Here is a 13,845-nt window from a genome sequence, read left to right as displayed (position 1 = left end):
TTTTTCATTTTAAAAGCATTGATTATGTGATGAAATTGTTTTTGTTATTCTTTCCCGAGTTTGAGTACTATAGATGGAGGAAAGGTAATCTGTTTTGCCTTTCCACATATCCAGACAATAGTACGTGTCCAATTCCTTTACCTCATTCTTTACTGCTTTTTTTTTTCATTTTTAATTTGAACAGGAAGAACTTTGGTCAGAGATTACAGTCATGTATCATTTCACATACAAACTCTATTTTTTTTTAACCAGACATCCAGGCATCTTAATGTGTCCCTTCACCTCTCTAGCACGCTGATATTAACACTCACAAAAAACAGTTTATGTCATCAAGGTGGGAGTCAGTCCCTTGGCCCAAAGTCACACTTTAAGGAACTGATGTTGAAAAGTCAGGAATCAAACCCAAATCTGGTCCTGACTCCAGAAACTGGGCTGGGCCACCATATAATCATATGGCATCAGGTTTATAGAAAAAACCATGAGGAGATAGTGCTTTACTTTAACAGATATTGTGCTTACTGAATTTTTTAAAACTTTTTTATCAAGATACAACCTACGTTCAGTAAAAATGCTCTCATCTTAAGCACACAGCTCAATTGGCACATATGTATACACTCATTTAACTAGCACCCAGATAAGACAAGGAACGTGTCCAACACCTTAGAAAGCTATTTATGTTCTTTCACAGACAATAACCACCACCACAGAGGCCACCACTGTTATGGTTTCTATCACCATTGATTAATTTAGTTTTGTCTGTTCTTGAACTTAATATAAATGAACCATACAGTATCACTCTTTTATTTGACTTCTCTTGCTCAACACAATGTCTGCGGAATTATCCATGCTGTTGCACATAACAGTGACTTGTTCTTTTTGTTGCTGTGTAGTATTCCATTGCATGAATTATACTATGATGAATTTATCCGTTTTCCTGTGGGCAATCATTTGAGTTGTTTCCAATTTGAACTATTTTTAATAAAGCTGCTATGAACATCCTGGAATATGTATTTTCTTGAAGATATAAACTTATTTCTCATAGTCCATTATCTAGGAGTAGAACTGCTTTTTCTAGGGTAGCTGTATGCTTTGTCCGAGTAGATACTGCCAAAAACTTTTCCAAAGTGGTTGTACCAATTTTCACTCCTACTATCATGCCCCTCGCCACTTTAAAAGGATGGAGGTCTTATGATAATAAAATATGTAGTTAGATGATAGACATTATACATAATATTTCAGAGAGAGAGAAAGGAGGGGAGAATGGGCTATTCATACAAGTTTTAAACATTCCTAAAGAAAATTATTCTGAATGTTTTCTTGTTTATTCCTTTCCTAGAAACAATTAATTTAAACAGCTGCATCTAGATCCAATCATAAACACTGATGGCAAGGTCTATACTCTGTAATTCGTATATTTTCTGAATCGTGCTATAGTCATTCTACTCTTTCTAGTGAATACCTAAGCACAGCTTTTCACATAAAATATAAACATATCATGGTTCTTTATTTGAAACACAGCTCTAGACTCTCTAATTAAATGAATGGAAAATTCATCTTTTTTGATATACCACAAAACCCTGACAATGTAAGTTGCCTTCAATTCAGATTAGATTCAAACTCTTTTAATCTGAAAATAGAATACAGAGCAATTCCCCTGAATATCTGATGAAGTTTTATGAAATATCAGACCAATCCTCTCCCATCTGCCAAACTTCACCCCACTTCCCACCTCTCATCTCCCCCCGCCCCAACACAGTGGTTGGGAATTCATGCACATGTATAACAAGAGCAGAGAGGCAGAATGGAACAGAATCAGTTTAGTGTGAGAGCAGAGAAATTAATCACAGATATGTTATTAAACCATGGAAGCTAAAATATTCACCACCTCTAAAAACATCTTGGTTGACCTGGCCATGGCTCCTGATATGTGTACCCTTAACCTTTGTGACTTCTACTGAAATGCAAACTGAACTGAGTAGGGTAGGGTAATATACCAGGCCATTATTACAAAGCATTATAAGGCTTGAAATAGGTAATCATATTATATAGCAATCTCTAAGCAAAGAGTAGTAGAAAGCATGAGTAATTTTTAATGGGAGGAAAAGAAATTCAGGAGAAGTTCTGAACATCATTCCAAGTTAAAGTTCAGCATGGTGGAAAGAACTGTAAGGACAAAAGCTCCAAAGATTTTTTGGATGAAAGATGCCAAAGTTCCACTCAGGCAAGCAGTCTTTCTCTCCCCCTCTCTCAAAGAAGATAAGGCTAAGTTTGCTCAGCTAATTGCCTTCTGTTCTCTGGCTTTTAGCCCCTTTTGAGCAAGTCAATACCAGATACTCTTTTAAGAAATAGATAAATTTCCTGCTTCATCCAAAAGTCAAGATGGTGGAACATGGAACAGTAAGAAGAAACAGGCAGTTTTCTAGACCCTGTTCTTTAATTACCCACATGTGCAAAGGCAAGTTCAACACACCTGACTTAAAATATGAGTCCTGAAATTCAGTAATTCAATTCAGGCTCTTGGAAGCCCTTAAAGACACCTAAGGAAGGTATCTTCCAGGGCACAAGGGGAAATTACTTTCTTTCTCCCTCCTAATTCTATGGCACCAAGCCCATGCCTGGTTGACTCAAAAAAGGAACAGAAGAGTGACATAAGCGAGATGGTGGAAGATGAAGTCCCAGCCCACACCACTGAAACACTGATTTAACAATAGTATATAGAGCAAAATACCTTTATGAGAATTCCAAATTCCAATTAGGAATTTGAAGTACCCCAGGTGAGCACAAAGCCAAGAACAGCCTCATTGAAACAGATAATAACAGTAATTTTACTTTATACACATCAGTGCCTCCCCCAAGCCTGAATAAATAAGTTCTAGTAGAGAATGCCCTAGCTTGTGATGTTTTCTCACAAAGAAAAGAGTTGAATGTACAACCAATGCTCCAGCTTTCCAGAAGGCTGCCCAAGAGACTGGTTTCTCTCTCACCTCATTTGGAGCACTGAAGGAACTTGAATCATTTGGATGCCTGGAGGCTGCTAAGAACAAAGAAGAATGGAGAGTAGCTTGTGGTAGCTGGTATGGCTCAGCATGATCAGGAGAACACATGCAATTTGAGGCTTCTCCCTCATGAGGAAGAGAAAAGAGTAGAACATGTATCCAGAATTCCAGCTTTCCAAGGGCTGCCTGATGGAATGATATTGGTTTTGCCTGACTAAGGATGCTGACAGGAAATCAGAATACCTTGGATGCCTGGGGGCCACTGAGAAGATGGGAGCATAGAGAAACTTTGGCTACAGAACTAGAGAACTTGAAGTGCTTCAGACAGACACCAAAGGGAGGGAGAGATTATGAGCTCCTGAAAAAGAAACCAGCAAGGCTCTCTAATTAAGAAATTGCCCACATAGGCCCAGGGAAATAACACCCCTCCCCCCCAAAAAAAAGCTCTCAGAGGCCCCCAGAATCTCAAGCCAGACTGATTGGTGAGGGACTTCCCCTGTACAAAACCAGTTGGTAAAGACTAGAGAGATGACTTTTTCTAAATATGTCAATCCCAAAACAAAGCTATGAGATACACAAAGAAACAGGGAAACATGGCGCAATTAAAGGAACAACATTACCCTCTAGGTACTGACCCTACAGAAAGAGAGATACATTATCTTACAGAACTCAAAATAACCATCATAAAGATGTTGTACAAGCTCAAGAAAATGATGCATGAACAAAATGAGAATATTAACAAGAAGAAAGAAAATATAAAGAAGAATAAAACAGAAATTTTGAAGCTGAAGAACTACTGAAAAATTGACTGGAGGGTTTCAAAATCAGACTTGATCAAGCAAAAGAAAGAATCAGCAAACTTGAAGATAGGTCATTTGAAATTATCCAGGCAGAAAAACAAAAATTTAAAAGAATGAGAAACATTGAAGGAAGCCTAAATGACTTATGAGACAACATCAAGTAGATCAATATACACATTATGGGAGTTACCGAAGAACAGAAAAAGAGACAGAGTTTATTTAAAGAAATAATAGCCAAAAGCTTCTCAAATCTAGGAAAGGAAATGGACATCCAGATTCAAGAACTCAAAGAAATCCACATCAAGATACATTATATTAGAATTGTCAAAAACCAAAGATGAAGAGAGAATTCTGAAAGCAGCAAGAGAAAAGCAACTCATTATGCACAAGGGTATCCCAAAAGACTATCAGCAGATTTCTCAGCAGAAACTTTACAGGCCACAGGGAATGGAATGATATATTCAAAGTACTGGGGAAAAACTTTGCCAACAAAAAATACTATATCTGGCAAAAATGTCCTTGAAAAATGAAGGAGAAATAAACACTTTCGCAGATTAAAAAAAGCTGATGGAGTTCATTACCCCCAAACTTGCCTTACAAGAAATACTAAGGAAGTCCTTCAAGTTGAAATGAAAGGACATTAAACAGCAACACAAAAGCATTGGAAAGTATAAAACCTCTGGTAAGAGTAAATACATAGACAAATTCAGAAAAGTGTAATACTGTAACAGTGGTGTGTAAATCACTTTTAATTCTGATATAGAAGTTAAAAGGCAAAAGTATAAACAATAACTGTAAAAATCTTGACAGATACACAATATAAGATGATGTAATTTGTGACATAATAACAAAGTATAAGGGGGGCAGGGAGAAGCAAAAATGTAGAGTTTTTGTATGTGATTGAAGTTAAGTTATCAGCTCAAAATAAATTGTTATAACTAGATGATGTTTTATGCAACCATCATGGGAACCACAAAGAAAATACCTATAGAAGAGACACAAAAGAAAATGAGAAAGGAATCAAAGCATATCAGCAAAAATCAGTGAAACACAAAAGAAGACAGCAAGGGAGAAAAGAGGGACAAAAAAAGCTATAAGACAAACAGAATATAATTAACAAAATGGCAATATTAAATCCTTCCCTATCAGTAATTACTTCAGATGTAAATGGATTAAACTCCCAATTAAAACACACAGAGTGGCTAAATGAATAAGAAACAAGATGCAACTATATATTATCTACAAGAGATGTACTTTAGAATTAAGGACACACACAGGCTAAAAGTAAGGGATAGAAAAAGATACTCCACACAAATGGTAACCAAAAGAGAGCAAAGGTGGAAATACCTGTATCAGGCAAAATAGACTTTAAGTAAAAAACTGCCAAAAGAAAGAAAGGACATTATATAATAACAGAAGAGTCAATTCACCAGCAAGACATAATAATTACAAATATATATGCACCCAACATCATAGCACTCGAAATATGAAGCAAACATTGACAGAGCTGAAGGAAGAAATAGATAGCAAACAATAATATTAAAGGACTTTAATACTCCACTTTCAATAATGGATAGAACATCCAGAGAGAAGATCAAAAAGGAAACAGAGGACTTGAACAACACTATAGATCAAATGGGTCTAACAGACATATACAGAATATTTCACCACACAGCAGCAGAATACACATTCTTCTTAATCACAAACAAAACATTCTCCAGTAGAGAGCACATGTTACGTCAAAAGACAAGTCTTATCAAATTTAAGAAGACTGAACATACCAACTATATTTTCCAACCACAATGGAATGAAAATAGAAATTAATGGCAGGAGGAAAACTGGAAAATTCACAAATATGTTAAAATTAAACAACATGCTCTTGAACAACCATTGAGTCAAAGAAGAAATCAAAAGGGAGATTAGAAAATATCTTGAGACCAACAAAAACTAAAACAGAATATATCAAACTTATGGGATATAGCAAAAGCAGTACTAAGAAGACAATTTATAACAATAAAAATCTACGTTAAAAAAGAATAAAGATCTCAAATAAACAACCTAACTTTACATGTCAAGGAACTAGAAAAAGAAAAACAAACTAAGGCCAAAATTTGCAAAAGGAAGGAAATAATTAAAATTAAAGCACAAATAAGTGAAATACATAATAGTACAACACTCAACAAAATTGAGTTGGTTTTTAGAAAATATCAATAAAACTAACAAACTTTTAACTAGATTAACCAAGAAAAAGAGAGAGAAGATTCAAATAAATAAAATTAGAAATAAAAACGAAGACATTACAACAGATACCACAGAAGAACAAAGGATCATAAGAGACTGCAACAACTATACGCCAATGAATTTGATAACCTAGAAGAAAAGGATAAACTCCTAGAATATACAACCTACCAAGACAGAATCATGAAGAAATAGAAAATCTGAACAGACCTATAACTAGTAAGGATACTGAATTAGTAATCAAAAACCTCCTGACAAGGAAAAGCCCAAGACCAGATGTCTTCACTGGTGAATTCTACCAAACATTTAAAGAAGAGTTAATACCAGTCCTTCTCAAACGCTTTCAGAAAGCTGAAGAGGAGGGAATACTTCCAAATTCTTTTTATGAGGTAAGCATTGTCCTGATACCAAAGCCAGAAAAAGACACTACAGGCCAATATTCCTAATGAACATACATGCAAAAATCCTCCACAAAATACCACCAAATTAAACTCAACAGCATATCAAAAGGATTAAAAAGGATCATACCCCATGACCAAGTGGGATTTATCCTTGTGGTGAAAAGATGGTTCAACCTATAAAATCAATCAATGTGATACACCACATTAACAGAATGAAGGGTACAAGTCACATGATTGTCTCAACTGATGCAGAGAAAGCAGTCGACAAAATTTAACAGTCTTTCATGATAAAACACTCAAAAAAACTAAGTACAGAAGAAATTTACCTCAACATAATAAAGAGTACATATGATAAGCCCATAGCTAGCATCATACTCAACAGTGAAAAACTGAAAGATCTTCCTCTAAGATCAGGAACAAGATAAAGATGCTCACCCTCGCCACTTCTATTCAACATACTGGAAGTACTAGCAAGAGATTCAAAAATAAGAAAATACTAAGGAATAAACTTAACCAAGGAGGTGAAAAGACTTGAATGTTTAAAACTACAAAACACTGCTGAAAGAAATAAAAGAAATCACAAACAAACAAAGAGCTCATGTTCATGCTTTGGTAAACTTAATATTGTAAAAATGTCCATATCACCCAAAGTAACGCAGTCTCTATCAAAATCCTAACGGCCAGTCTCAGAAGACAAATACTGCACGATTCTACCTTTGTGAAGCATCGAAGATAGTCAAACTCACAGAAACAGAAAGTAGAATGGTGTTTGCCAGGGTTGGGGGCAGGGGGAAATGGGGAGTTCCTGTTCAATGGCCATATAAGTTCCAGTCAGCAACATGAAAAAGTTCTAGATACCTACAGTGCAACATTATACTTGTAGTTAACAGTACTGTACTGTACACTTAAAATGTCTTGAGGGTAGATCTCATATTACGTGTTTTTTGCCACAAAAAAGAATAGAATAGAATTTTTAAAAATTTAGACTCTCAGATAAAGAAAGAAATCATTGCCCATCACAAAATGGTGGTCCTGAAATGAGGAATGTATTGCAGAATATACCTCCAGGAAAACGGTAGGTCTGTGAAGATGAAATAATCCGTGTGGGAACAAAGAGGTACTAATATTTTGTTCATTGTGGATGAACCACAGCAGAGTATAAAAAAATGAACGTAGTAGGAAAGGGTAATCCTGCTAAGCACATCAAAGTAGAAGTTAACTATTAGTAAAAAAAGAAAAAAGAAAAGAAAGAAAGACTGTCAAATAATTCAAATACAAATTACATGTCTTGAGGCTGCTGCAATATAGCAATGCATTAATTCAGTGCCTTAGTCATAATCTAATACAGTATAGAAAGTCAAGTGCAAAAAGCCCATGTATTCCATAAGTACAATTTCAAAAACGACATTTTAAAAGATGGCTATTGTACAGCATATATGTGAACTGAATAGTTATACAGACATTACTTATTCTTTGAGTGTGGATGAAGAAATATTTGGCAAGATTTCAAATTTGAATGTTTTTTCTTTACATATTGTACATTTTAGCTGAAAGAATTTTTTACCCCTTTAAACACAGCTCCTCTTTCATGTGTAATTTGAATTTTTTCAATAGAGAGAACGCATTCACCAAAATATACATCTACAGGAAAAGTTTCTGAAGCAGATATTTAACAAATGTATTCAATCAAATTTCTATTTTAGGATAAAAATGAATGGTAAGCGAAGTTTCACCACGAAAAGTGTATTTTAATAACAAAATATACCGAGCTTTAAAACCAAAGAATTCCAACTAGTCAGACAACTATTAAAAACCTAAGTCCCTGTTTAAGACGACAAAAGTCAACACAGCCTTCTGTTAGACACTCAAAAAACAATACTGTGATGACCGTCTGTACTTATTATTGTACCTTTTCAAAAATTTAATTAAAGAAAATGCTTAATTTTCTACGCTTTCTTAAATCATCTTAAAAAAAGTTTAAACTGTTTTTCTCTACCATGTCCCCCAAATATGAAGAAAATAGAGGAATAAATTTGTTTTCTAAGCCACAATCATTTAGAAATTTTTATATCAAGTGTGAACCAACCTATTTTTGGAGTTTTTGTAAGTAAACTAGATAAGAGCCTTTCAATTTTACATGAATCTTTTTAAGGTATATGGAAATATTAAATGCCTATGGTCTTAAAAATAAAATATATGGGGGCCGGCCAAGTGGTGTAGTGGTTAAGTTCATGCGTTCAGCCTGGGGTTCACAGGTTGGGATCCTGGGCACGGACCGACACACCCTCATCAAGCCATGCTGTGGGTGGCAGCATCCCACATACAAAATAGAGGAAGACTGGCACAGATGTTAGATCAGCAACAATCTTCCTCAAGCAAAAAGAGGAGGATTGGCAACAGATGTTAGCTTAGGGCCATTCTTCCTCACCAAAAAAAAAAAAAAAAAAAGATATGAAAAAATTATTCTTCCCCCAAAATAATCTGAATAGAAGCATACCTATATCCTAACAGGATTAATTTTTACCAAAAATCAGAAGTTTCCAATGCCATGGAGTTATCATAAACATGAACTTAGATTTTATAGAATGACATAAACATAATTAAGGGTTGGTAAGTACTATATTTTCAAATGTTCTCTCCCGGCTAGTGGGACTTTAAGTCTCTCTCAAGTGCAGTTGCTGACATTTTTCCAGGGCTTTAAAAATGTTAGTAATTTGACCTTTGTTTTCTGAAAAAATAATGAGAGATTCCCATTTAGAATTACGTACAAGAATAGTCACTGTTATTTATATTAGAAAAACTTAAAATGAACTAAATGTATAAAAATAGGGACATTATTAAATTATCTTAGGAGATTGTCTGCTATCATGCTAATAGAGTATGAAAATTATACATATAATAGAATAATAATATGAAAATAGAGTAGGAAATTATATATACAATATTATCTTTATTTAGGCACATGAACAAACTCTCAAACATACAGAAATAAAAAAAGAGACTGGAATGAAAAAAAATGGAAAAACTTGTTAACAGGAGTGGTATGGTTTACATATATTTTTATTCTTTATGTGACTATATTTTCTCTACCATCTCCACTATAGATACGTTGTAATTGAAAGGAAAAAACAACAAATATAATAAAATATTATAGTTTCCAAATGTAGATTTTATAAGAAAGTAATTATTTCTACAAACAAAATTTATCCAGAAAAAAATCTAACAAAAATTTGTGCTCATCTGAATTCAAACATAATAATTTGACATTAAATATAACTGTCCACAGCAGTGTAAATGCACAGGTTATACCAAAATGTAAGAAAGTGCAATTATTAATTGTTTCCAAATTATTGACTTACCTTCACAAAGTTTCTGCTTCATCACCTCCCTTATTTTGGATATTGCGATATAGTCTTCCACATAAAACACGTAAGTAGATGAAGGCTTGTTGGCAATAGCTCTGAGTTCTGCCTCTTCTGTTTCTGAACCAACTCCAATAGCAAATAATATTATTTTACTTTCTCTTGCTGCTTCTGCTGCATCCTTGACTTCATCTTGGGATTTACCATCCGTAAGTACTACCGCTATCTTAGTCAGAAATCTTGAGGACTTGGCAAAAAGGTAATCAAGTGCAAACTGGATGGCCTTTCCAGTCCTTGTGTTTCCTCCTAAGTAGTGTATGGATTCCATCGCTGCCATCAGATTCTCTCCCGAATCATGGCTTCCGAGGGGAATCTCCAGGACGGGGTAGTCACTATACTGGACCACTCCAACCTGAATAAACTTCGGTCCTATGTCAAAGTTTCTTGTGATGTTGACAAGCCACTTCTTCACTATTTCAAAGTTTTCTGGGCCAACACTGTAAGAGCCATCTAAGATGAAAACTAAATCTGTCGGAGCAGTACGACAACCTAAGTGAAAAGAAAGCCATCAGAGCACGTTTGTTGTGTCAAAAGCAAAAACTGGAAGGTGCTAAACGCATCATTTTTCATTGAGCAGATGGAGGGAATCCTTTCACAATGTGTATGTATATCAAATCACCACAATGTTCACTTAAACATCTTATAATTTTTTATGTCAATTATACCTCGACAGAGCTGAAACTAAAAAAAAGAAAGAAAAATAGTAACCAGTACATAGGAGCTTTGTGATTAAATAAGATATACTGCCTAGCTCGTGAAAATTCTTTAGAAATGACGACTATTACTTTTGTTGATTTCCTTGAATTCTCTTGTCTTATTTTAAGGATTAATGACTCAGCTTTAAAGGTAGGGAATTTAAAAAAACTCATGCTGTATATGAATATGATATCTAGATATCTCTCTGTAGGGGCAGGTATTACCGTAAAGCAACATTTGATTCTAATTCCCCCCTGAATAAATGAAAACACAAAAAAATAATAATAAATGCATGATTTTCAGGTATATACTAACATTATCAAGTCATCAATGAAATACATTTAGCTTAATACTAACCTGAAATATTTACAAAAATATAAATAAATCAATGAATAGGAAGAAAGAAATTCAAAACAAACTCTCTGCCAACTCCAGGACTCAACTAGCCAATAAAGATCCATATTCTTTGATATAGTTGATAAAAGTTAATACAAACCAAGATTATCAAAGCAGTCATTCTTGCACTATGCGCAAGACAAGTTTTTAAATGTCTGAGCTCTCATCTTCGGCCAATAATGTGCTCAGTGAACCTATGCTCAAGGGTATAAAGCTATTTCTTTCTCCATACAGATGAAGATTCTTGTTTCAAGAAAGCAGGAAACTTGTGTGATCAGCACATCGAAGAGTTCTATTGGAAAAAGACTATCTTTGGTACGAGTTATATCTGGACAAGTTCTAAACACTTGTGGAAAGAAAGAAAAATCTTCAGGGGGTGATGGATATATGAGGTGATGGATAAAAATTAGACTCGGTAGTGAGCACAATGCAGTATATACAGAAACTGATAAATAATAATGTATACCTGTAATTTCACAATATTATAAACCATTATGACCTCAATAAAAAAATACAAATTAAAAAATACTTCTGTAGTCAAAAAAAATCTTCTTAACTCTTCCACCCTATTTCATTCTTTCAGTATATGGAATCCCTACTCTGTGCCTGATATCATGCGAAGTACTGGCTTCAAAGATACATAAGATATCTCAAAATGCTCACAGTCTAGTAAAACAGACAACTGTCTGGTTAGGGAAAGTACAAAGTATTATGAGAACATTTAGGAGGGGATAGCAACCTCACTGTGGAAAGGCAGAGGTTTTGTGGGAAAGCTGATGGGCAATCTGAGATGTGAAAGGAGAGCTCTAGCCAGGTAAAGAGGAGGACATTCTCATCAGAGGGGACAGCAAGTGCAAAGGTCCAGAGATGAGAGACACACAGCCTAAAACACACACTGGTTTATTTGGGTAATTCCAATAGTTTGAAATAGCCAACAGAGTGCACTGAAAGGAACAGCTGTATTTGCCTTCTCCTTCTCTAACTTCTCCACTCAGAGTAGCAAAAATACTACTGTTTATGATCCATATGATAAGGATCACATGTCCCCAGAGATGATGCATTGGAAGAGGGCAAGATGAATCAAGGTAATATGATAGCAAATTTTAAGACTTGTGTTTTTACTCATTTTAATGGTCTCCCTTAAGTTGTGATCAGATGTCCAGTTTAAAGTTATAACAAGGAGGATTTATTTTCTGTATATGTTAAAAATAAGGTAGCATAATTGCAAAGGATAGTACTGGAATAGAAATTGTTTAGTGGCAATTAGTATTTTTGCATCTCCTTAGGAGTCAATCAATCAATCAATCTCTCTTCCTCTCTTCCTCTTCCTCACTCCCTCCTTTCCTCTCCATTCTTTTCCTCATCTTTGTCTACTTTCATATCTGGGATGATGACAAGGCTTACACGAAGACGTCTCAGTTTTATCATTATCTCAACTCACCCATCACAATAACCAGTAAAAATAAACAACATTATCAGGAACATGTATAACAGTCAATACATTACCAAAAAAAAACTCCAAAAACATGCATTTGTCTCAAAAATGTAACTGTGATTATGATGCTATTCCTAAGGTGCTATAAGGCAGGTGGTGGTGAAGTGCAGAAGGGCATGAGGGACACTATTCCAACAACCTCAGCCATGGTGAGCTCGGCCAGATTTCAGGGCAGGGACAGCAGAAAGGGAATTCTGCCAGAGGCAAATTTTCTAACCCATGGGAACGCAGTTCTTCTGTTATTTTTGGAAGGTGGACTGGGATTACGGGTTATGCCTTTATGGGGTTTTTGTGGGAGAGACAAAAGGACAGGGAAGTTGTGTTTGCAACACTCCTCAATGTTGCTATTCTTAAATACTATGAGACTTACTATTGTCTAGACCTGCTAGTGTTTGTTTGCCGCTCGATTCACTGGTTATAAACTCTTACAAGGTTATTCTTGGCCCTTCCTACCCCTTTCCAGAGCCACAGAGCATATATTTCATAACTCAAGGTTAGACAAGAACATGGGTACAAAAGCAACTATTGCCATTTATAAACCCCACACCAAATACCATTCCAAGAGACCTCCTCCTTAGAGAGATGAGTCACCCGTGTCATAGAAAAGGAATGAACTGAAGGAAGATCAAAAGCATAGTTCAAATACTAGTTACAGCTCTAACCAGCTGTATGACACTAGGTTAGCCCCTTAAATTTTGTGAATCTTTTTTCGCCACTCAAAAAACAGAGAAAAGAGTATTTACCTTGTAAATTATTTGGGTGGATTAAACTATAAAAGGGTTATGCAAACATTAAATATTATGGTTTTAATAAATTTTAAGCCAAGTTGAGTCAAGTTGTCAAACCATCAGATTTAACTGTTACAGAAGCCTTAATTAATTTATAGTAGGGTGTTTAGTTAATGAGTTTTAAAATATGACTATAAGCAAACTTTTTTAAAAAGTATGATATCTGTAAATGATGGCCTGTTAGAACTACAGTTAATATCACCCCCTTCTCTACTGCAAGCTTTTATACAGGCAATCAGAATAATAGTTAAATTTACTGAGATGTCCCTGTGCTAGGCCATGTACATGCATTATCTCATTGACATGAATTGTCTCATTATCTCTATGAGATAACATCATAGGATGGTCCCGATAACCATCCTATATCCTGATAACTATCCTATGAGGTAGATACTGTCTTTATCTCCATATCATGAGGCTCATGAATGGCTGCACATGAACTTAATACCAGACTGTTTATTCCAAAGACTGATTAATAGAATAAACAATTACCAGAGAGTTTTCTCAAAATTACCTCTGATGGAAGCTTTTCCTCTCCGTTAATGTGTAACATAGCAATTCATTTATTTTAGGGAATTACAGCATCAAAGAAAATCAAATAAGATTCTTAAAA

At 35.0% G+C, this 13,845-nt stretch overlaps 1 protein-coding gene across 5 annotated transcripts in view; it reads right to left on the bottom strand.

Annotated features, from left to right (window-relative positions):
* Positions 1-13,845, bottom strand: part of COL21A1 (collagen type XXI alpha 1 chain) — a 169,141-nt gene that overhangs the window by 98,396 nt on the left and 56,900 nt on the right. For all 5 annotated transcript variants that reach the window (XM_046640526.1, XM_046640524.1, XM_046640528.1 and 2 more), the window contains one exon: positions 9,795-10,346. In XM_046640526.1, coding sequence (XP_046496482.1) covers positions 9,795-10,346 — 552 coding nt within the window. The remainder of the gene's footprint in view (positions 1-9,794; positions 10,347-13,845) is intronic.

The sequence above is a fragment of the Equus quagga genome, chromosome 15 (genome assembly GCF_021613505.1).
Source record: "Equus quagga isolate Etosha38 chromosome 15, UCLA_HA_Equagga_1.0, whole genome shotgun sequence".
Classification (NCBI taxonomy): Eukaryota; Metazoa; Chordata; class Mammalia; order Perissodactyla; family Equidae; genus Equus; species Equus quagga.
The sequence above is the reverse complement of the archived record's forward strand: the minus strand, read 5'-3'. Positions and strand labels throughout refer to the sequence as shown.